This window comes from Syzygium oleosum, unplaced genomic scaffold (assembly GCF_021117445.2).
Source record: "Syzygium oleosum isolate NSW1041296 unplaced genomic scaffold, Sole_v2.1 Sole_v2.03, whole genome shotgun sequence".
Lineage (NCBI taxonomy): Eukaryota > Viridiplantae > Streptophyta > Magnoliopsida > Myrtales > Myrtaceae > Syzygium > Syzygium oleosum.
In genome coordinates, this window is record NW_026607487.1 from 10,163,617 (window position 1) to 10,189,471 (window position 25,855).

Consider the following 25,855-nt stretch of genomic DNA (forward strand, 5'->3'; position numbering starts at 1 on the left):
GATTCTCATCAAAGGCCAAGTCCTAAAAACAAGGTCAATTTCTTCTCTTTGCGTTGGACACTGAATTTGAGGCGAGAAAAATACGAGAAGGATGCCGGTTCAGTCCAGAAATCCTTGACGTGGCGGTGCACCACACAGGATGGGTCGGCGATGACTAGACCGCAACATTAGTAATTTCAGTCGAAAATTGACCGGAATAACGACATTGGATTTTTGCTCAAAAATTTAGGACTAAATTGGCAAAATTGATATATTTATGACTAAATTGACATCCGTTAGGACTGATTGGATAATTTTCCCTAAATAAGAATAAGACATGAGGCACATACAAATATGACCGATTCGACATTAAGGGTCCCTTTAATAAGTATCCTCTTTTTTTTCCTCATATCGAATAAAATTCAAATTATTCGGGCAATTACATAACGACACGAAATCGATTATCCTCCTTACATTTAGTCAAAAATATTAAAATCTGCGGAAATAGCCAGTAGCCCATATTTTTTTCGGCAAAAGTACACTACAAGTGCCATAACTTGTGTACGGCGATCACTTTGGTGCCATAACTTTTTTTTCGGATCACTTTGGTGCCAAGTCGGAGCAAAAGAGATCACTTTAGTGCCAATTTGGCCGGAAATTCAACGTGGCATTTTTTATTAATTTTTGACGCCGACGTGGCTCGCCGGAGGCTGAGTCAGTGTGTACAGTCAGCATTTTTTTTAAATAATTTTTTTCAGCATGTACAGTCAGCATTTTTAATTTTAAATATTTTTTTTCCTTTTTTTTTTCTTCTTTCCTTTTTCTTTTCTTTTCTTTTTTTTCTTTTCTCCCCTCGCCGGTGGTCGGCCAGCCATCGGCGAAGCCCGGGAAGGGTGGGCAAGGGCGGCCTTGCCCATGGCCGGCGAGGGGCGGCCGACCTCGCCTGGTGATGTGGCGAGGCCGCCCGAGGGCGCCTCGCCCAGGCGAGGGTCGCCCACGCCCGACTCAGGGCGAGGGCGACCCTCGCCCGCCCAGCGAGGGCGACCCTCGCCCGCCCGGCGAGGGCTTCGCCCTCGCCGTATCCGGCGAGGGCGACCCTCGCCGGCGTCGGGCGAGGGAAGCCCTCGCCCGGGCGGGCGAGGGTCGCCCTCGTCGGCGTCGGGCGAGGGAAGCCCTCGCCTGGGCGGGCGAGGGTCGCCCTCGCCTGAGTCGGGCGTGGGCGACCCTCCCCGACACCGGCGAGGGTAGCCCTCGCTAGATCCGGCAAGGGCGACCCTCGCCCGCCTGTGCGAGGGCTTCCTTTGCCCGACGCCGGCGAGGGCGCCTCGACGCGAGGGGCCTCGCCTGGGCAAGCGAGGGCGGCCTCGCCGGGCCGGCGAGGGCCGGCCTCGCCTGTCGCCGGCGAGGGTCGGCCGCCCCTCGCCGGCCATGGGCAAGGCCGCCCTCGCCCAGCCCTTCCCGGGCTTCGCCGGTGGCCGGCCGACTACCGGCAACCGGCCGGCGAGGGGAGAAAAGAAAAAAAAGAAAAGAAAAGAAAAAGGAAAGAAGAAAAAAAAAAGGAAAAAAAATATTGAAAATTAAAAATGCCGATTGTACACGCTAAAAAAATGTATTTAAAAAAAATGCTGACTGTACACGCTGACTCAGCCTCCGGCGAGCCACGTCGGCGTAAAAAATTAATAAAAAATGCCATGTCAGATTTCCGGCCAAATTGGCACTAAAGTGATCTCTTTTGCTCCGATTTGGCACCAAAGTGATCCGAAAAAAAGTTATGGCACCAAAGTGATCGCCGTACACAAGTTATGGCACTTGTGGTGTACTTTTGCCTATTTTTTTCTAATCAATCACCTCGGAAGACTACCTCAAATCCTCTTATCAATCTTTCTCTAACTGCCAACTCTTTAGCAACTTTTATCCAGTCTTTAAATTAAAATAACATTAAAGAAAGCTGTGGGTCTGATTGCAATAATTAGTTTTATGATCACGCGTTTAAAGATGTGGGGCTTTCATTAGCCAAATAATTCTCAACCTTGCTCTTTTGTTCTAAAGGCGTTTATCTCCCCTTTGTTTAAGTTATTGATTCTTTGATTAGGTGGAACTAATTCTCTTTATTTAGGTGGAACAATGCTCTCTTTCTCTTTCTCTCTCTCTCTCTCTCTCCCTCTCTGATGTGTAACCTTAAAGTTGATTGACATATGTCAACTTCTCATCCAACATTCTTCATCTTAATTTCGTCCGTCTTCTTGTTTATGTAGGAAAATACCCTTCTTTTTTTTCGTGCATTGTTTGCATCAGTAAATAGGCGATTCGACATGTTAAAGAAGCGAGTCAATAAAGACGAAAGTCTTCAAAATTCAAATGGAAAACTGGTACTACTGTATTGATGCATCACACCATGTTGATCAAGTTATGTAGTACTTCCGTTCCTTGCTTTCATAAAGCTGTTCAGACAAAAGGGGGTTCTTAAGCTTATCCTTTATAGAACTTTAAATTGTACTTTGTCACTTTATCTTTATGCTCTATTAATATTTCGCACCTTGTATCTCCATTCTCCGGAAGCAATGATGCAGGAATGATGTAGGCAAAAGTCGAACATTGGTTTGATATAATCTTTCTCGTGAAGCCCGTTGGCCGTTTGTTGTACATCTTTGCTCCCATATTTCCAATCATCAAGTAAAATCCCTTCATCTATTTTATTTTAATGCATTGACAGTGTGCAAAATCCTTATTCATTTGTGTTGGGTTGGACTTTGCTATTGTTCTCCAACTTGAAAGATCCGAGAGCCCACTGATGACTCGTGATCTTGTTGGATGAGCCTGAGCCCACTATGCACTTCTAATTCAAAGGGCTTTTCTTTCTGATGCTGCTCTAGCCCAAAGATCGATCTACTAACTTGGGATCGAATAAAAAAAGAGAGTTGGCAGTGATCAAATTCAACCATTTTATTATCATTTGAATTTAGATATGTATCCAGTAGTCTCAATCAGTGTGGTGTAGAAGAGTTGCATAATAATATAGAAATCGTATATATGGCGAAACTTTTTTTTTTGTAAGTCTAAAGGCAAATGGGAGACATGTCACGGAGCTACTTCAAATGAACTTATGACGTTATGAATAGTAAGATTGATTTACACTATCGAGATACCAGATGGCGCTGCAAACTTCTATTAGGTTTCCAATATTACCCATTTATTAAATGCCCGTTTGCTACTTTGACACATCGCTTTGACATATCAATCGTGTGAACCGGTCTTAATGTGTATAGCTCTAGCATCACTCTAGTATTATTATCGTCTTGTGTTGGACTAGGGACACGGTTTGGAGGATCGCGGAATAATCTTTCATGGAATTTTAGACCTCCTTTTCTTTCTTTTTTGCCAACGGCAGAAATTTCTTCCTTCTTTTGATAGGTTGTTGAATTGTCTTCTAATTATACCATAATAAATATGTGAGGGAAAATTAGGAAAGTCTAGACTCTATCGGTGCCAAACGCGGCGATTACTTTCAAATGATCAGCGGATGCTTCCGAGCCACAAGAAATTTCTCGGAGCGAAAGTGACGTGGGATGAAGACGCACGTTTGGCTTTGCCTGTACGAAATGTCATTCTCCTTCTCCTCACAACGTTGAAAGGTCCAACATGCGAACAAAAACTTGAAGAGCTGAAGCCTCTTCTCCAGTTTTCATACCTCAAGTCAAACCCACTGAATTTGCATGCATTAGACGGAACCTCGGATGTCTATGGTTGACTGCATCATTGCATCTGCCCCGTGAGTATGCGTGGTCTTTTTTAAGTGAAGTCTTAATTGCGTTGGCATGCAGCCCACCAAAAGTCGCACTAAACAACACAGTACGATACCATGCGTTAGAGCTTCCAGATGGGGCAATAAAGCGTGTTCATCCGCGTAATCCTAGTCCGAATCAGCGTGCCCTTCTATCGATTTTTTGGCCTCTATGTCTTGTTGATCTTTGAGCTTCGAGTTGATTTTGTGCGTGTGGAAGAGGGGGAGAGAGTCTCACGAGAGTCCACGGTCGCTTAAGTTCAACCTATGCAGATTCTGTTTTCTATCTGCCATTTTAGGTTAGGTTGGGATGGGACTTGGGATATAATAAGAAACTCTTTAATCCTAACTTGGGCCTCCAGGAATTTCCCAGCTACTGAGCACCAGACTTGTTTGGAGCATCATTATTCTTATAAAAATGACTAAAACATTACTCTATACACAATTGATAATATCATAATACTAAGTTCTGTGCAGTTGCCTAAAGGAAATGTATCCCACGTTTCCGATAATATTTTCGGAGAATCATCATATTTTAAAGGGATGTCCCTCTTTGCACAGTGAGTATCTGTGGTCTGACGCCTGAACTGAAGTCTAAATTGCATGCAGTCCACAAAAAGCAGCGACGCGGTGCGATTCATGTGGCCCGCCATTCGTGGAGAACTGAGCTTCCACATGGGTTAGGACTTGTTGATCCGCGTCATCCTAATCCGGATCAGTGTCCCCTTTTATCGATTTTTGGAGTTTTATGTGTACTTGATCTCTGAGCTTGGAGTTGTTTTGTGTTTGAAAGAGAGGGTCTCACAGAGTCTACGGTCTATAGGTTCGACCTATGTAGATTCTTTTTTCTATCTACCGTTTTAGGATAGGTTTGGATCTGAATAGGTCCTTAAAAAACTCCATCTCCATTCTCATCCGAATTTTGGGATCACCAAGATGTAAACGTCCAGATGATATTCCCTTTCCCCGGGGAAGAAAAATATGCAGGGGGATTTGGGGGTACGAGACGTGCGGATACCGGCACGTTAAAATAATGAACACTTCTGTAGTGTCCGCCTCATAAGATGATGACATGATGTGTCGTTGATCTCTAAGTTTCGAGTTGTTTTGTGTTTGAGAGAGCGAGAAAGTCTCGGACTCCACGGTCTCTAGGTTCAACCTACTTCCCAGGAATAATAAGAACTTCTTAATCCCGACTTAGGCCTACAAAAGTTCCCACCCACTAAGCACCAGACTTATTAGGAGTATTATTTTTCTATACATAACGTGAGATTTCGTGAGACCCATTAGCTTAAGTATTTTGACGCTTCTCCTCGCGTATAGACTCGATTTTGACCTAAGCCTTAACCGTGGAGATACGTAATAGGATGGGCAATTATTGTCTTGGAAAGATTTGAATTCTGAACCTCCTGCTCTGATATCACGTGGGGAAATCTAACTCAAAAGCTTAAGGAAATGTATCGCATCTTTCAAATGACATTTCGAAAGCATCATGATAAAAGTGGATCGAATCATGTTTAAACCGAATTAATCTATCATATTCGAGAAGAGATACATATAATCCTATTTCAAAGAAATATCTTTCTCTCCTTTCCCCCTCAAGACGGCATCGACAACCTTTTCCTTCGAAAAACGAGTAATTGCGCAAAATCCTTCTGAGTGCTGGCAGCACAAGTGCCACTCGAACTTTGAAAAGTTACAAACTATGTCCTTCAGCATTAGTATCATTGCACTATAGCTCCCGAACTTTTGGAAGTTACAAATTCCCGTCAAGTCTTACTTGAAAAATGGACTTATTCATTTTTTTTAATCAAAATAATCTCCATTACATGGTTAACGAAGCTACATAAATAAATAAAAAAGAAGAAGAGAGGATGCACTGGTTGATGAAGCTAAGAAAACCTAGTAGTGATTATTTGGGTCAAGAAAAATTAGTTGAATCATTTTCGGGTAACACCGGACGCTTATGCAGACCGAAAAACTAGCAACTACAAAAATCAAAAGTTTAGGACCGCATGACATGTAACTTTTTCAAAGTCCCGGAGCAATTACGCAACGTTGCCAAAGTTCTAGGGGTTTTGAGCAATTTATCCTAACAAAAAAGGAACTTCAGATTTGGTCTAATGGGGGGAGAAGCAAAGCTAGAAATAGATAAGTCCAGACTCCAAAGTAAGCGTGCGATAAGTCAACAACAACACGGTGGCCGGTGGATTTGCCTCCGGTCGCTGGCGTATCAAAACGTAAAATGTCCAACAGAGCCAACAAAAATTAGAATGTTTACTTAATTCTCGATGCTAAGGGCATTAAAATTCTATCTTCTAATATAAAAATAATCTAACATTTCATCCTCTATTAGCAAAAGAAGAAGAAATAATTTATTTCATCCTCCAAGGTTGGACGGTACTCCCCATAGTCCTATACTAGTGCTCAAGGAACTTTCCAAAAACCCAAGAGAATATGCCATGTGAACTCCATCGAATTCCCTGCTCCATTACACAAGAAGAACAAGACTCTACTTAGCATTGTAACAATGCCAACCTTGGATATCTTGGGAAACTACGAAGCCATCCTTGTAGTCAATTTAGCATCGTACTATGTTTTTTCTAAACTTCTTCTCATTATTTTGTGGAGAACATTGTCTAAAAATTCCTAAGCCTATTGTGCTTTTGCCAATTCGGTCCTAAATCTTTCTATTGTGTCAATTGAGTGCTAAACATTTTCACGTTTTGTCAATCCGACCAATTTTGGCCGGAAATCACTAATGTGGATGCAGACCATCCTACGTGGCGCCGCCAGTGCTAAAGTGGACAATTATTAATAATATTTTTTCGAACTTTTTAATTTTTTTTCTTTTCTTTCTCTTTCTTTTTTTTTTCTTCCCTTCTTCCTCTGACCGGCCAAGTTGACTTTGCTAGACTCTAGCAAAGCTCACCCTCGCCGGCCATTGGCGCCATTGGTGAGGGCAAGCCACACCAGCCCTCGCCTTTGGCCGTTCATCACCCCCCGACCGGCTAGAGGAAGAAGGGAAGAAAAGAAAAAAAGAAAGAAAAAGAAAAAAAATATTAAAATAATTTTCATGCCAGTACCGGCTGCGCCAAGAAGGATGGCCGGCGTCGACGTCAGCGATTTCCAGCTAAAATTGGCCGGATAGACTCAATCGGCATAATTAAAAGATTTATGACTAAATTGATATAAGTGCAATATATTTATGACTTTTTGGATAATTTTTCTGCAACTGTATAATGTTTTAAAATTGTACAAAAATGCAACTCTAACTCATAGGACTCGCGACTTGCAAGGTACAATTGGTTACGACAAACGTCCGATGAACTGGCAAAAAGTAATCATTAAGACATGGGTCGCGTGCAAGTATTTCTCCTTTTATCAAATAATAGTATTCTTTGACAACTCCGTATTTCAACCCCACCAGAAATACCAGCCTTTGATTAGTAGTTCTAAAATTGCAAGCAATCATGGGAAAAAGTCCAATAGTTTTGCTAATTCCTTGTTACTTTTCAACAGTTCAGATTTGAATTGCCAGTCGTAAGTTAACTTTGTATTGATTGACATTGAAAGAAAACCCAAGTGCATGGGGCTCTCTGGTTTTTACCTAAAAGAGTCATCGAACTATAACTTTTGTCGAAGTCGAAGCATCATTTCTTCCACGTCAATATCAAGTGGCGGGCGACCTAACTAGGAGATAGAGAAGCCTTTGCGTAAACAAATTTCATGTGGTGAAGCATAAAATTCGTAAACCTCATTATAGATAAATTGACTTTTCACCAACTTGTACGCCAAAAGCTAAACATGATTAGCTCATGATAAAGAGGCCAGATTTAGGCCATTGCTGTCTAATACGACATCGTTGTCGTCATCTTAAGTGATCTTTCGACCCATAAATTGGACGGCGATGATAGGTTGGAACTTAAACGGCTTCTTCGCTAATTAAAAACCCACTAAGAATGGTAGCTCGGGGATAAAGAAGTTGCTCGACTTCTGTGGGGCGGCAAGTTCAAGCCATGTCATGAGCGAACCAACGGCTAACTTGTATCTTTAGAATTTGTGATCATTTTTGGGAGAGACTTCTTGATTTGTGGCACGCTAGTGGCTCACTAATGCACCACAAGTTTAAATCATGGAAAATTACCAAAAAAGTCATACATCTATTGCACTTAAATCTTTCAATTCGGTCAATTTAGTTCTAAACATATTTAATAATTTTTCGATTTAGTCCTAAACCTGGACCGGTAAAAGGAAACGGTATGATGATTTGGGATAATAATTAGGCCATTGCAGGGTCCGAGAATCTGCATGCCACCCTCTCCTACGAGCTAGTTTTTCATTTGTATCACTATGTCTAATTCGACCGATGACCAGGTCATTTTGAAAGGCTCCAACAGCTTGAAGCCAAAAGGAGGTTCAATTCCACGGACAAATTACCAATTAAAGACTAATTACTTAATTAATCAGCTGAAAGAATTAGCTCACCAAGTCTTTGGCGCACTTTCGGTTTGTCTACGGAGGAGCATCGGCGAACATGAAGACAACCCTTTACGCGTTAAATTAGTATTTTCAACATAGAGGCATAGATTATGTCCGAAACAGTGCAGACTATGTCCTTATGCATCGTGGAAAGGGTCAAAATGTCCTAACAAAAACCGTTTAGCGTCCATTGTCGTATTTATCTAACAGCTTAAATTTTTTTAACAGGGTAATCATGCTTTCAATCTATTTATGGTCTATTGTTGAGAGTTTCCTCAAAATAGTTAGATGTAACCCGATAAAACTCTACCAATACGATGTCATTGGTTTACCTACAATGGATGTTACGTGCACAAAATACGCATACCTCGGATGGTTGAATAAACGCTGGTGTTTATTTCTTGTAATTTATGAATGATGTGAGTATATACACTCGGCGACATTCAGCGACACAAATTTAGTAACGTGACATTCGGTATAGTATTAGGGGAAAGTTAGAAATGCATCCAAAAACCTGACCCTGTATTCTAAAACTCGTGGACCCGACGAACTTTTGCAATCAGTGTATCTCCTGGATTTCGATTTGGGACGCAGCATCGACGAACTCGAAACCTAACAGGCGATTCTTAATATTATGCGCACACAAGAACAAGAAGATAAAAAGCATTATCATATCCCCAGGGCCGCGCCGGAACTGAGTGGAACGAGTCGCAAAAGCTTCCAATGACATTGACTCGTCCTTAATGCATGGAAATCATAATCTATCCATATTGAAAATGACGACAAAGCTGGCAACCTTGTATTCGCAAAGGAAAAGGTTCGAGAATCATTGGTGCATTAACGTCATTCGACAGTCGGACATAAAGAAAATGATAAATATGTAGTCTTGACCTAGAGATACAGAAGCAAATTGCAGGGATCTCGGTACATTCCTAGGGCAGTCAACAACTGAGACAGCATGGTGTGCTTTACTTGGTAAAAGATAAATGTACAATTGTTTATGGCAAATGGAATTTATCAAAGGCCCTCATGGGTATTTTCTTAGCTTAGAAGCGACAAGGAAATGAGATGGAAGCAGATGACAACATTTATATATATATATATATATATTTTTTTATATATAATCTTTAGAAGAGCTGATGTTGAGATGGTCAATCTATCTCGTGGAGGGAAAATTGTCCAAAAAAATTCTAAACATATTGCACTTTTGCCAATTCAACTGTGCCAACTGGATCCTAAACATTTTCACATTTCGCCAATTGAGTCAATTCGGCCAATTTTGGCTGGAAATCGCTGACGTGGACGACAACCATCTTATGTGGCGCCGCCGTGGACAATTTTAAATAATATTTTAATATTTTTTCTTATTTTTCTTATTTTTTCTTTATCTTTTCTTTATGTTTTTCTTTTCCCTTCTTCCTCTAGCCGGTCGCCGAGCCTCGGCGATGGCCAACAATTGACCAGAGGCGAGGGCCGGCGACGTCGGCCTCGCCAGCCTCACCTAGCTATGGCCAGGCTAACCTCGCCTAGTGACTACAAGGTCGAGCTTCACCAGGGAAGGGCGAGGCTCGCCCTCACTAGTGGCCGGCGGGGGCGAGATTTGCCACATAGTACAGTTGGCATCTACGTCAGCGATTTCCAGCCAAAATTGAAGTATTGATGGTAAATCTTGAACTACTTAGCTTTATTTGCTTACCTTTAAAAGTGAAGTATTGACGGTCTTCAAGGAATTTACTCGAATGATACATACACGGTATGGTGCTCTGATACCATATAGCGCGTTAATACGAAGATGAAAGATACAAAGAGAATGAAAGATGAACCAAGGTTTTATGTAGTTCCTTGGAAGCCTACATCCACGGTAGAATACTAGAAATCCACATATTTCTTAGCTTCTCGGGGGATTCATCCTTCTTAAATAGAGAAGAGCATATCATAGTTGCTAAATATAGCCTAAGATTTTTATGGTAAATACAGCTATTACACATTGGATCGTGATCATCAATCCTATCATAACTTGGCAACTTTATCTCGCCAACAGGGCCAATTATGACGCGCCATGCTTTTTCAATGTTGCCTGGAAAATTGTTCATTTTGTGCAGGCAACTTAAATTCTCGTCTTTCCCACAAAAAGTGGGCAATTTCTCCTCGGGTACTTCCTGGATGCGCACAAGAATTCATTGACCATGTCCGTCTGAACTTGTGGGACTGCAGGTAGGAGGTTGACTCCGCCCTGAGAAACCTTCGTCGCTCTGACTTCGTAATTTTCACAAACCTGGTGTTTTGTCAGACCACAAGTTATTAACACCGCGTTCCTTGTCAACCTCCTACCTGCAGTCCCACAAGTTCAGACGGACATGGTCAACCTTTTCGGAGCAGGAGAGAGAGAGAGAGAGAGAGAGAGAGAGAGAGAGAGAGAGAGAGCGCTCCAGCACGCAGAACTCTCACGTGGCTACGTCATCTCCTTCCCATTATAAAAACCTCCTCCTCATCACCCTTCAACCATCCCGCAGTCCACGCCCCACAAGCCCTTCTCTCTCTCTCTCTCTCTCTCTCTCTCTCTCTCTCTCTCTCTCTCTCTCTCTCTCTCTCTCTCTGCATTTGAGAGAAGATTCAGATTTCCAGAGAAGGTGGACTTCACTGACCTGCCGAAATAATATTTGTTGCCCAGAAACGAGAATCGGACCCCTGAGCTTGACGCAATCAATCGCCTTACGACAACAAGGACGAGAACAGAAACCACCATGAGGACTCCCTTCTTCAAGCCCTCGCCTTCGCCTTCCCGCTCCCCTCTCAGATTCACCCCGGCTTCGTCCCCCATGCGGCACACCTTCTCCGAGTCCCTCGTCGACGAGAACATCGACAACGCCGAGTCCCTCATCGCCAAGTGGGACCCTTCCCACCAGACCTCCTCCTCCTCCTCCTCCTCCCTCTACCGCGACAGCCGCCAGGAGTCCAAGCGGTTCCTCAAGTCCGTCAAGGACTTGCAGGCCGCCATGCACTTCTTCATCAAGGAGGACCCCGCCTCCGACAAGCTCGTCCGCGCCCAGTCCCTCATGCAGACCGCCATGAAGCGGCTCGAGAAGGAGTTCTACCTCATCCTCTCCACCAACCGCCAGTATCTGGACCCCGAGTCGGTCTCGAACCGGTCCTCGAGTGTCTCCGAGGGCTACGACGATGAATTGGAAGATGACCTGAATTTCGGCGGTGATGACTCGGAGTCGTCGGGGACACCGGAGAGGATGTCGCTGCCTTCGTCAACCGTGATGGCGGATCTGAAGGCCATCGCCGATTGCATGATCTCTTCGGGCTACGGCAAGGAGTGCGTCAAGGTGTACAAGATCGTCCGCAAGTCGGTCGTGGACGAGGCTCTGTACCGGCTCGGGCTAGACCGGACGCTGACGCACTCGCAGATCCAGAAGATGGACTGGGAGGTTCTGGAGACGAAGATCAAGTGCTGGCTGCCATCGGTAAAATTCGCGGTGACCACGGTGTTCCACGGGGAGCGACTCCTGTGCGACCACGTTTTCGCTTCTTCGCTCCCCATCAGAGAGTCCTGCTTCGGCGAGATCACGCACGAGAACGCGATCGCCCTGTTTGGTTTCGCGGAATGCGTGGGGACGTGCAAAACATCCCCCGAGAAGATGTTCCGCGCGCTCGACATGTACGAGGCAATCGCTAACATCTGGCCCGTCATCGAGTCCACCTTCTCCTACGACTCCTCCTCCGCCGTCCGATCCCAGGCCGTGAACGCCCTAGTGAAGCTCGGCGACGCCGCGCGCGTGATGCTCGCCGACTTCGAGGCCGCCATCCAGAAGGATGCCTCCAAGGCCGCCATCCCCGGCGGCGGGGTCCACCCCCTCACCCGCTACGTCATGAACTACCTCACCTTCCTCGCCGACTACAGCGAGATCCTCACCGACATAGTCGCCGACTGGCCCGTCGAGGCCGCCGTCCCCGACCTCGGCTCCGACGCGTCGCCGCTCTCGGCTCGGCTCACGTGGCTCGTGCTCTTGGTGCTGTGCAAGCTCGACGCGAAGGCCAAGCGGTACAAGGACGTGGCTCTGTCGTACCTGTTCCTGGCCAACAACCTCCAGTACGTCGTCTTCAAGGTCCGGCAGTCGGGGCTCAGGTACCTGCTCGGGGAGGACTGGGTGGCGAAGCAAGAGGCGAAGGTCAGGCAGTACGCCGCCAACTACGAGAAGATGGCGTGGAGCAAGGTGCTGGCCTCGCTGCCGGAGGCTCAACCGGCGGTGGCGGAGATGTCGACGAGCCAGGTGAAGGACACGTTCCGGAGGTTCAACGCGGCGTTCGAGGAGGCGTACAAGAAGCAGGTCGGGTGGCTCGTGGCGGACCCGAAGCTGAGGGACGAGGTGAAGGGGTCGCTCGCGAAGAAGCTGCTGCCGAGATATCGCGAGCTTCACGACACGCGCGGGGCGCCCCTGAGGAGGGACACGTTCAGGGAGGGGATTGTCAGATTTGCCCCCGAGGATCTGGGGAATTACCTCTCCGACCTGTTTCACGGGTCCGAGGGTTCGGGGAGCTATTCGTCCTCGCACTCCTCGCCCTCGTCGAACAAAGGGCGGAGTCATTGATCCATTTGGTTCTAACATGTACACAAACGAACGCTTGAGATGTATAGAGATGGAATAGTAGTTTGTGAAGTTGAAAGATTGTCATTCTTTGATTTATCAATTACTCGATTTTCCTATTTTTCCCATTTTCGTTTGTTTCAATAAGCCGGTTTCATTAACAAAAAGATCAAAAAAGTGAGAGAGCAAGCCGTACTAGCAGCTCAATCCCCAATTTTACAACACGAAGATCTATGTGTATCAATCTATGCACACTTCCTTACTAATATCACAACTGTTGGTACGGAAGATACTCGAGGCAAAAGATTTGCCTTTCGAAAGAGGACATAACCAACTTGAGCATTCTAATCTCCGGGTGTATGATCAATCTGATGAAGCCTCAAAGCGGCAGTTGGGGAAACCTGGATTTTTCACTTGAGCATTCTATACTTTGTTGCAAACCTGTTATGCAGTGCGAACCGAGATAAGAAACATGCCGAAGGACACAAGGGCTCTCACAGCACGGGCCGGAGGTTTCGTGGCCCAACCGACCGAAGAGATAGCCTAGATGATCGGCAAGACTTGGAAGTGTCTTGAGCTATAGGGTTTTTTGTGAGGATTCTAAAATACTCTTAAGGATGGTATGGGAAATGTATATTTGTATTCAAGATATTTCTTGTGTTTAATAGGGTAGATAGTAGTCTTATATTTAATAGGGTATAGACAGTAGTTGGGGAGAGTAGATCTCCACGGCTTGATCAAGGGGCGATCAACATTTAATTGGAATGCCTCATAAATAAAAAGGTGTGCTTTTCACCTCATTTGTACCATCCAACACTTGATTAATATAAGTCATTCTCTCCTAGAGCTTCTTTCTCTAAACACTTTCTCTCTCTACGATATGGCTGAGTTAGTGAGCGAGTGATCGATCCTTGGGAAAAAAGGATTAGCTTAGGCGACCCAACAAATCAAATGAAGCCTAAGTTGTTGCACGGTCTCGATTTCAAGTATCAGCCCGTGACATTGTCTCGAAGCTCATTCCAAGCACTTACAACAGAAAACGCCTCAATGGGTGTTAAAGTCCAGTGCACTCTGTCAGGAGCAGAGGAATAGGCTACTGAAAATCACAAGGGCTAGCTTGGATCTCACTGATTGCGAAGAGGGCCTAATGGATGCGATTATCATGCCAAAGAAAGGAACCTTTAGCATCCCCGATTATATGCTTTATAAGTTTCGATAGAATCTCTAAGCACCAAGATTTTCCTCCAAATGAAGGACGAGTCAACTGACATTGGCAGGGTCTAAAATGATTTTGCCATGCTGTCTGTAAATTTTCAACCAAGCAACCCCTATAGACCCAGCTCGAGCAAAAATTAGCCAATTACAAAGCATAATACAAGTTTTATTCCACCAAATGATCCTTTGAAGACCCAATCCTCCTTTCTTTAGGAAGACAGATAGTGGCAAAAGACAGTTTCCTAGGAGTCCAGGTTTTGAACTTTCCAATAATTCTGTCAATCAAAGGCCTACATGCCTTGTCAGTCAATTTTCTAGTCGCTTAAGGGACTTCCGAGGATCTCTCAGGGAGTTGGCCAGCCTTAGAATGTGAGACATCCAACATTTCAAGAGATAACTCATCAGAAACACCAGAGAAATAGATCTCAGGCTTGGCAGGATTCAGTTTGAGACCAGAGAGAGATACCTGAACTTGTCAAATACAAATTATAAAGAAAGCATCGACTGCTTATCACCATTAAGAAAGATCAGCAAAACATCCGCAAAACATAAGCGAATCAAATGAGCCTTCCTGCATAAAGGATCAGCCAGTGTACAATCTTTTTGTCCTGATTTCGTTGAACTGTTCTAGATATTAGGCCAATTGTTCGAAGAAGGCCCCCGCCAATCTAATCTAACTCATGCTGGAAATTTGTTGAAGGATCCATTAGAGGTGCCGAACTCGAAGATCTCTTTCCAATCAGCATGTAAATATTCTACTTTGAAAGTCATATCAATTCCACGAGCTCGGTGTTAGATTGCGTGATGTCCGTAAAGAGTCTGTCATCTTAGTGGCGATTGATTCGATTCGCGCAGAGTATGATCAAGGCAAGCATGTCAGGGCATATATCATACAGTCCTTTTCGGTTTCAGGAATTATGAGGCTGAAGAAACTGGAGAATCTATCGTGTATCTGGGCCAACGAGCTTGTAGTTCTCATTTATGTGGGCCTTCTGCATTTTGCGTGATGGATGGGCTCTCAAAGAAAACCAGGCCCAACATGTTCACGTTACATTTGTTAATCTTAACACTTACCCATATTCTTCCTTGTCATTGAAACCTATTCTCAATTTTTAGCATCATGATTTCAAAATTCTCAACTAGATCACTTCCATTAAATTTCTACATTAGTTCAATCAAGTTTTTACATCGACCATTTGTTGGGATAGTAACGATGGTTATGTGACCTGCCATAGTAAACTTGCATCTGTCTCTCTATCTCTCTCTTAGTTGCCAAAGAAGGTTTGCAATTGATACATGAATCTCTGATATTTGTGAAGGACATTTCGAATCAAACAATGTAATAGTTATCTTCCTTTTATCTTATAATAGTTTTGATAGTGTACAATCGTTTCTCTATTAAAAGAACTAAAAGTTGTTATTCAAGGTTATGATGTCTAGTTTGGATATTCAAAACCAGATGATTCCACTGTATTGTTTCCCAAAGAAAAAAGGTTGCTTTCTATATTGGTATATTTCTGAAAGAGTTAGTTATCAAAAAAATGCTGGTACAAATAAAAAAAAACATTAACCATTTGACTTTCTAGTAAGTTGTTGATAACTTACCGACACGTTTAGCAAATTACCAGTTCTTTTCGATAGTTTTTAGAGTACTAACTTGTCTTACCTGCTATTGACTTTTATTTACTTTTCTTATTAACAGCTTAAAATTACCGACTGTTATATGAATTTACCATTCTTAACCTAAATGATTTACCAACAAGTTCTCCATTAAAGGTGCATTTGTTTCGTGGAAAATAAATGATTCGAAAATTTTTTTCCAAAAAAGATCGTTCATATCATTTGAAATATTAGCTAATGAAAAGTATTTTCACTATTGGTAACAATTTATGTCTAAATGTTTTTGTAAATGATGAATTTTTTTTTTCGTTCATTTATTTTTGTAAGTGATATAAGCAATCATTTTTAGAAAAATGTTTTACAAAATATTCATTTTCTGCGAAACAAACACGCCCCAAATTACCATCTAACCTTTTGGTTATCAACTTTCATGTAAGTTACTTCAACGTTTATATAATACTTTTTGTTTACCAACTTTCTTATCGTTTGCCAACTTTAATTTATCATTTCTTATAAGAAATAGTAAGTTTGAAGTATTAGTAAGTTATGCAAATAAAAGTTGGTAAGTTAGTAAAAAAGTTGATAATTTGCAAACTACAGGGAAAAAATCTAGCCCATAAGTCATTTTTCTTTTGATAGCGCAAAAAAATAGTACTTTTTTGGACATGGAACAATAAAATTCAGTCGATCCAGTGACATCATTTGAGATTGCATTCTTAGAACGTTAATGCTGTTGGGCGACTTTTGATTGATTCTTTTGGAGGAAAGTGGAACAACAAGGGAAGGATGGAGAAGAGGGAAAGCTTACCAAAAAAGAGAAAACAGAGAGAAGATAAATAAATACATATGTAATTAATTTGACATGACAATGAGGTGGCCATATCAATTCCTCATTTAATAACCATGACATAAGAAAATTAAACTAAGGTGACCACACTATTCCATTCATTTTAATTAACCGTTTTGGTGGTTGAATCCCATCTTAGAGTGCACATGAAAGTTTCCATAGTTATTTCCATGCATTCACGCGATGATTTCAATGGACAAAGCATCAGTAGCTCGTGTCCTAGCATGCATATGTCCCATTCGATGGTTGCCGTCCATTCATCGACTCTAACTATAATTTCTGCAAATGCATCGATTCTGCTTGAAACAGTCGGTGTTCATAATCCAATGCGTTAAAGTTGCTTTTACCACTTTACCAGTGAAGGGTCAGTTCGTTTTGAATGTCATTGGGTATGTATAAGTATAATGGAGAAGTCATTTCAGTCGGATGAACCAACCAGAATTGTACGAAAATTAAGTTGGAATTTAAACTAAAGTACAAAAACCCTAGTTGATCTAACACAAGGCGTCAAATAATTTTCCCACCCATGAACGGAGTAATAGTATCCTGTTCGTTCGAGAAATTCGTTCAGAAAAAAGTGTGCGAGAATATTTTCTACCTCGAAGTTAAGTTTGCTATAAAACCTCAAAATCATTTAATTTTGTATGCTTGTTTCTTATCCTGTCTTGAAGTAGACTTGATGTAATTTCTGGAATTTCGGTTGATCTATTATGATGTAGAAAACCTAAGAGCTACTTACAGAGCTCGATCTACCCCATCGAGCAACTTTTCCGGCTACTTACAAAGAGAGATCGTTTAGTAGTGAACCATGTAAGTTCCCTACAAAATTTGCAGCTCTTATTTATGCTTTGAAGGCTCGCCCAGCTCACTGATTATTGTCTTTGGAAGCCAAGCGTGTACATTAAGCTGTAGCTCGATTGTTGCTTGACGAGGAAAAAAGAGACTCAAACTACACTAAAGGAACGGAAGGCCAAGAAAATAGATGTCGATAGAAAACTATTACACGGACTTATGTTTTGGATAATACGGTAGATAGAGCCAATCGCACGGTGTAAGAACATATATCTTTCTTGTAGGTCTCGAGTCTCGCTATCTTTTATCGCGTGATTAATCTGGTTAGAAGCCTAATTGTAATACAGCTCCGCTTATATCTTGGCAAAGCATTCTCCGATCAAAGCCGATCTCTCGACTTTGCATGGCCATCGTTTGGTTGTGTGGTTGGCGTGCACTTTACTGGTGTTAGTTGACACAACCTCTTTCATGTGTCATGAATGGTCCTCACGCATTCTTTTTCTTGATACGGAGATGACGATACGTCTACGAATAAGGGATTAAATGAGAGTTTCTTTTGCTTTGCCGGCCAACGGAGGAGACATAATGATATATAAAGCTGGGCAAAGTTGACTCCATGATCGTGAATTTTCAAGTTAGTCGACAAAGTGGACAGGAGATCGTCACGCGATATCCACCCAGATCCGTCTTATTTATGCCGTCCTACCTAACTCGATGTTTCTCGGGCGATCCTCCCTCATTGAATGCACTCACACTTTTAATAAAGAAACAACTGGACTTGAGAAGCGTAGAGACCACTCGGAGAAGAAGCTCGGATTTCACGATTCTTATCAAGAACAGCGTATGATCTGATAGGATGCCATTAGAGACATAATTCTGCGTACATTCGAAGAACTTGCAGCAATCACAGCGAAGACGGAAAGATGTGCCTATACGTAGGGTTTGGCCAAGTGGGTCAATCCCCGAAGGTTTCCATGCATGCATGAGCAATAATGAAGCACGAGAGAACCGGGATATGCAGCAGCACACACTTATTAAGAAGCATCTGAGAACGAAGTCACCTGAGTTTTACTAATTATATAGGTTATGAATCTCGGCACACTTTCTTTTCATGAAATATATCTAGTCGAATGCCCGGTCGATACACTGAAGGCGTTTCAGAGTGGGAGAAACCGACACCTGTTCGGCACCTAATTTGTTAGCCAGCGCCCCTCGGACATTTATTTAGCAATAACTTCACCAGCTGATTATACCAGTACATGGAATTATTACATACTACATATGTGTAGGCACAATCAACTAGTTCATGAACGAGCAAATGGCAAAGCCGTGGGATTGATTACGTTTCCACGAGTTTATGTTTCTGCATTAATGGAATGATGTGATTGGGGCTCAGCTTGTTCAGTTCCATTCGAGACGTTGATTGAGGTCCCGCTTATGATTCTGTGGCCAGGAGCAGCCTACCATTTTCCTGTGGAAGGGAAAGAGCTTTAGTAATTCGTGCGTACACCCCCCGGTGAAATTAACCGCTGGTCATCTGTATTTGACAACATTAAATAGTGAAGCTTCTACTTTAGTCTTATTTAACATCTTGTCGCATCGTTTTTAACTTTTTCTTATTTTGTCGCAGGATCAAGCATGTTTCGTTGGTCGGACTGAGATGAATTCTTTACTTGATCAATATATTAAGTGATGCCATAAATAGCAAAATGATACTTAAATAAGTGAATCATATCTAACATCTAATAAAAGGCTAATTTGTTATTATATTGATATAAATTCGCTTTAACATAGTTAGAATTTTAGTTTTTGATAGTGTTGAGCCATTTGGGACACAAACATGACTTATAACATAATCTGAAATTCATTGACTCAAGTCGAAGCTATTTAATCCTGGATTCGTGTCATTTGGTGTCGTGACCAGTTTAAATTCGTAATCTCGCACACCTTACAAAAGTACATATATATAAAATATTAATCCATGCTTCGTTAAGAACTTTTTATTAAGTTTGGCTGTTGGCCCGTCCCTAATTGGTTGAGTTGGATTAGAAATTTAAGTCTAGATGCATATTCACCTGGATCAAAAAACCATAATTTTGACTTCTGCCCACCTCTCTCTCTCTCATCCTCCACCCCATGCCACTGTGCCATCTCCTTCCCGCTACTGCCATCGCCTCCAATCCGTCTCGAAAAGGCTAACCGACGAAGGTGATAGCTAACGGGAGGAATAGAGCAAAGAAAAAAAAGTGAGGTTTTAACCTTGAGATGGAGTTATTTTTTTTTGCTTTGAAAAATTATACCATATGATGGGACTTACATATACACAATGAAAATCACTAATGAATGGACACCACCTAGTGGGCGGCAACTAATTCAGGCCCGTATAAAGACAAAGATACGTATTTTCAGATAAACTCACAAAATATTGAAATGGAAAGGGAGAAGGAAAACAGAATAATACGAAAGGGAGAGAGACCCACAAAGGAAGTTGGGTATAAAGACGGGAAGTTTCTACCTCTCAAACTATTAATGTACAGGAGGAACATTTATATACGTTGACCAGACAAGTCAAGCCGTGGACTTGGCCAGTCAGCCGTCTGTCATAATCTGAATCATTCTTCAATTTGACAGAGAGTCGATGTCAATCAATTTTGCCAACAAAATCTGCTTTTTGTCAACGGAAACCCCATTGAACCAGGAAAAGGACAAATGAAAGAACTGAAACCCCAGACTGATCACAGTACACGCGACGCCCAATCCTGATTCAAGCGAATCGCACTTGCATTTGACCAAAAAAAAAAGAATCCCACTTGCATAATCAGATCAATATCAGTTCTGTTCGAAAGCTAGGGAACACCCAAGTTTCGTGCATAACATACGGTCTCGTCAAATCTTTGAGCGGCTTAGAATATAAGGACCAATTGATACAACGACGTGATAAGCTATTCAAATACAGTAAGTTGTATGTTCAGAAATTTATAATAATATGCCACTTCATTAGGCAAGTCGGTTTCAGAAACCAACCTTGGCGTCAGGTAGCATCATTTGATGCTCGTAGGAGCTCCTCGATCACTTCAGTGCGTTGATATGAGTATTTTGATCGTGCATATTATCAAACTAAGTTCCCACTTGAATTGACCTAATGAATCAAGTAGCAGGAAGATTTAGTTTGTAGAATCTTGCTTGTCTCTTCAGTGCTAAATTCAATCCCAGTGAAACCCAGTCTCGCATTCAACCGTGCATTTGCAGCAATCAGACCAAGTTGCGTGTTTCTTTTAAGGATATTGTTGTTATTTAGCCTTTCCCCTTAGAAATCAACTGCAAATTTTAATTGACCTAAATGGGGATATTACTTTAAATTCTCAATGCAAAATCTACTGTAATTTACTTTCGCAATAAGGTACAATCAGTCAGCATCGTGATCAAAGGAAAAGTTGGAGTATGCCCACATACAGAGCCTAATTTCCAGAGCATCTGGTACTCTGGGTAACATGCAAATCGCAGTCGCAGCTGCTTTTGCCCAACTTTATGTCCTCTAAAATAATGCACGAGGAGCTAACTTTGCAATTGCAACACCTACCTTCATCTTCCGATTAATGAGGATACCACCTTTGGATAAGCTGCTAACTGTGAACCATAATGGCTTTGCTATTTAAATTATATTTGATTTTGAACTGTGCATTGTGTGGAAGCTGACCCACACTGTTTTCCTCCCAAAAAAAAAAAGAACTATTATAAGGAAATCATCGGTGAACTCCAATTATGCTTTCTTAGTGAAGGCTCCAATTAATGCACATTGGTGTTCTATTTTCTTCAAGTGGAGAAGAGGGTGCGTTAGGGTTTCGCTCTCTCTCTCTCTATATATGGGGAAGCTTTCTTGCCTATCAGGTCCAAGAATTGGTCTGCGCGAGATTGCTCTTGAAGCACCCGAGAAAGCTGTGACCTTTGATGAGGTTAATGTGAAGCACATTGGCCCGTTGATCACCTTCCTCTCACAGAAACTTTGATTTCTTGTCATTCTGACAAAAGTCACACAATGTTTTCCACTCTCGTCTTCCTCATTAAGTGCTTCCTTTAAATTCTCACCTGACAAAGTTGTACGTCTTCTCTCTCCTTTGGCCTTTTGCATCTCTCTCTCTCTCTCTCCCCGTGTGCGAGTGAAGATGGAGCTTCTCTTGATCCTCTACCTGGTCCCTATTTTCTTCTCCTTGTACATCTTATGGAGAAAGATTGATGAGAGGAGCGACAGAGAGTGCTACATACTAGACTACCAATGCTACAAGCCAACCGACGACCGGATGCTCGACACCGAGTTCTGCGGTGAGATCATCAAGAGGACCAAGAACCTTGGCCTCCTCGAGTACCAATTCCTCTTGAAAGCCATTGTGAGCTCGGGCATTGGCGAACAGACCTATGGCCCGAGGATCATGTTCTCAGGCCGCGAAGACAACCCGACGCTGGACGACGGCATCTCCGAGATGGAAGAGTTCTTCTGTGATAGCATCGGCAAGCTCTTGGAGAGGTCAGGCCTATCTCCCTCCCAAATTGATGTGCTTGTGGTCAATGTGTCGATGCTCTCTGCAGTCCCTTCTTTGTCTGCTAGGATTGTGAATCACTACAAAATGAGGGAGGACATTAAAGTGTTTAATCTAACTGGAATGGGGTGTAGCGCCAGCCTAATATCGGTGGATATCGTTAGGAACGTTTTTAAGTCCCACAAGAATAGGTATGCCCTAGTTGTGACATCGGAATCCTTGAGCCCTAACTGGTACTCCGGCAACGACCGGTCAATGATCCTTGCCAATTGCTTGTTCCGGTCCGGCGGGTGCGCAATCCTGTTATCAAACAACAGGGCCTTGGCTGATCGGGCCATGTTCAAGCTCAAGTGCTTGGTGAGGACCCACCATGGGGCGAGGGACGAGTCGTACGACTGTTGCATCCAGAGGGAGGACGCGCAAGGCTGCCTAGGGTTCCACCTCGGGAAGACCCTCCCAAAGGCAGCGACCCGGGCATGCATCGACAATCTCAAGGAGATCTCCCCCAAGATACTGCCGATCAGAGAGCTAGTCCGCTTCGCGACGGTCTCTATGTACCGAAAAATGATGAACCGGAACTCGACCAAAGGATCGGGGCCAAGGCCGGTGTTGAACTTCAAGACGGGGGTGGACCACTTTTGCATACACACAGGTGGGAAGGCCGTGATCGATGGCATCGGGGTAAACCTCGAACTGAGCGAGTATGATCTCGAGCCGGCAAGGATGACGCTCCATAGGTTCGGGAACACGTCGGCGAGTAGCTTGTGGTATGTCCTTGGATACATGGAAGCAAAGAAGAGGCTCAAAAAGGGTGACAAGGTGTTCATGATAAGTTTTGGTGCTGGATTTAAGTGCAACAGTTGCCTATGGGAAGTGGTGAGAGATTTAGGGGATGGTAATGTGTGGAGTGATTGCATCAATAGTTACCCACCACAGTCCATTGTCAATCCTTTCTTGGAGAAGTATGGTTGGATCAAGGACGAAGACCCAAGCACCTTCAAGATTCCTGAGTGATATCGAAGTCCTATGGTCCTCCTGAAACTTTCTACATGTTCTTTTCTCAATGTCGCTTTGCTCTAATTCTATTCCTTGTACAATGCTATATTCTTCTTGGACATTTTTATTTTTCCTTATGGACTATCAAATTGGAAGGAGTTGTTTGTAATATCAATACTAGCACTATTCATTTTGGTGCAAGAGAATTTGAGCAAAAAAAAAGAAAAAAACGCAATGGTCATTCAGTGAATAAGTTACCATGGCATACACGCCAGATTAAGACATGTATTGAATGGGCGATACTAGAAACAAGTATAAGTTTCTTTCGGCTTGTGTGTGCAATAATGCAGGTTCTTTTTGTGTTTCAAGAAAAAGAAGTCCCTCCACGTGAATTCTGCATGATTATTCCCTAAGGACCTTTTGTTACCGCCAATTTTGAACCGATCGGCAAGCGGGCTTCAACGAGCCTGCTGGGCCTAAAAGTCCTTGATCGAGTCCCGTCCGGTCTCGCCCTATTTTACGATAACACTTCATTCTTCCTCGCGAAATTATCGGGTTTGGGGTGGCCCGAGCAGGCGGACTTTCCAGTGCTCAAGAAAGAAATTATTTGCATAGATTCGTCCAATTGATAGGATGATTAATGGAGGTGGGCCTAGTAAGAGTAATGGGCTTACTGTGGCTGTTGAAGCCTTTCTTCATTGGAAAAAAATGGGGGCCCACCATGAGTTGATGGGCCGATTCTGCTCGGTCGCCGTCAATGGAAAAAGGCTGGGACGAACATGCATTTTGGCTGTGGCTGGAGTGAGCACTCACTTCTTAATTGCGTCAATCGTGTTGATCCATAGTAATTGCCTCTTTGATTAAACACGCAATAAACAGAAAATGAATCAATCTTGTTATAATTCAACTACCCTCAATCTGTTGATGTAGGGTGATGTAGGGGTAGCCAAACAAAAACAATCTGTTGAGGGGGTTGGGTGGCGGGGGGTTACATATGTACCATACTAGAGACGGGGACCGGAATTTAATTGGCGGATGATTCCGCTCCTGTTGAAAAAAATATGAAGAAAAGTCGGCTTCCCTTCATAATGGCGATAGAGATTCATGGCCATGACTAGAGATGGCAAATGAGTGAGTCGGGTCGAGTTTGGGTGAGTTATAAATGGGTTTGGCCCAAATCCATCTACTCATTTAATTCACATTGACTCGTTTATTTACTAAACAATTTAACTTACCCATACCCAATCCAATTCAGATCTAACCCAAACCCATCCATATAACCCATGAGAAAAACAAATAAAAAGGTCCAACAATTCTTCGAAATTAAATAAACAAAAAAAAAATCTGCTAAATAAAATGAAAACCCTAGCCATAGAAGAAGTTCAAGCTTGAGAAGGCTAAGGTTTCGGACCTCGATGGCGGCCCCTAACGTGATTCTCCGATGACGACGACGACGACGAAGACGACGCTCGCGGAGTCTTCATAGAGACATCAAAATCCGTTGACTCCGTCTGTTTCCCGAAACTGCGGAATGCCTCGCACGGACAAGCAATTAGCGATGGTGGTGGTCGATTATGCGACAGCCATTCCTCACGGTGGCGTTCTCAGCGATGCTGTTGACACTGTACTTACTGCCGTCATGAGCCTAAATCTCTTCGTTGAGACCGTCAAGGAGTTGCCCCGCCAGAACACTCTATACACGCTTAGGGCTTACCCTCGCATCCACCTCACCTTTACTTGCCTCTTCAGGTAGATAGGTTTCTAGTTCTTGATTGTCTTTCTTATTTTTCACTTTTTGTAAATTTGGCCTGTTACTACCGTCATAGTTTGATCTCCATTGTTGAACTGCTTGAACCGGGCGGGTTTAGAGATTGTGAGGGTGACAGTGGTTTTTGAAAGCAAGGGTCACAAATGGATTGAAAATGAGTTTGCAAAGGACCCAATAAAACCCATCTTATTTTGGCTTTTCTTTTTTAAATACATTTATGACCTATATCTTAATTTAGGCTCCGTTCATTTGGCGGAAAATGTTTTTCAGGAAAATATTTTCCGGATTTTCCAGTGTTCGGGGGGCGGAAAATAACTTCCCACGAAAAACATTTTCCCTCCCATGGGCAATTTTGCCTTCACTTTGGGGGAGGAAATTTCCTCAGCGAAAATGATTTGACCGAAAATATTTTCGAAACTTTTTCAGATTTTAGCCGAATACCAGAAAATTGTGTTCCAGGAAAACATTTTTCAGGAAAATGACTTCCGGGAAAATATTTTCCAAAAGGAGAATATTTTCCGCCAAACGAACGGAGCCTTAGAGTGACTCATTTATGACCCATTTTCATATATGTAGGTTAAAATATGGGTTCCGTGACCTATTTTGACAGCCCTAGCCGTTACTAGACATGACCAAATAAGAATATTGAATAGATTCATGATATCACGATAACCTAAAATGCTTAGACATTACGTAACTGAACCGATTAACTTACATTCAGCAGCCTTACAATAGTCGAAAGATTCTAGTGACCACCAGTACGACAAACATACATATTCAGTTGGTTCTCTATTATTGTGTCCATTAGGGAGATATATCTTTAAAGATCATTAGCTCGAGAAATAAATAAATATAGTTCGTGTAAATTTCGAGGAAGAAGCGTATGACCTAATACCAGATACAATCATCACCCTGGCTAATCACTTTCGTCTCCAATAGTCGAAAGATTCTAGTGACCACAGCACGACAAACCTGCATTATCACTTGCTTTAAAGATCATTAGCTCGGAAATAAATATAGTTCATGTAAATTGCGAGGAAGAAACGTATGGCCTTATCCCAGATATAATCATTACCATGTCTAACCACTTTTGTCTCGAAAACTACATCCTCCTAACGATCCATAACAATAATGCAGATAATCTACGCAATACTGCACCTTCTGGTCAAGAGAATAAGGTTTTAGCCCGTGATCGCGACCCATGGCAAGTCCGTGGAGGGAACTGAATTGGCGGAGTTGCTTATGGTT

The 25,855-nt window shown here is 42.8% G+C and overlaps 2 protein-coding genes across 2 annotated transcripts; both read left to right on the top strand.

Moving 5' to 3' along the window:
- The first annotated feature begins 10,770 nt into the window (after positions 1–10,770).
- On the top strand, positions 10,771–12,953 carry LOC115689903 (exocyst complex component EXO70H1). Its single transcript, XM_030616088.2, has one exon. It carries the CDS (start codon positions 10,987–10,989, stop codon positions 12,835–12,837), a length of 1,851 nt encoding a protein of 616 aa, XP_030471948.2. The 5' UTR covers positions 10,771–10,986; the 3' UTR covers positions 12,838–12,953.
- Positions 12,954–21,175: 8,222 nt separating this feature from the next.
- On the top strand, positions 21,176–23,010 carry LOC115689904 (3-ketoacyl-CoA synthase 12-like). The gene has a single exon (XM_030616089.2). It carries the CDS (start codon positions 21,472–21,474, stop codon positions 22,855–22,857), a length of 1,386 nt encoding a protein of 461 aa, XP_030471949.1. The 5' UTR covers positions 21,176–21,471; the 3' UTR covers positions 22,858–23,010.
- Positions 23,011–25,855: the final 2,845 nt, after the last annotated feature.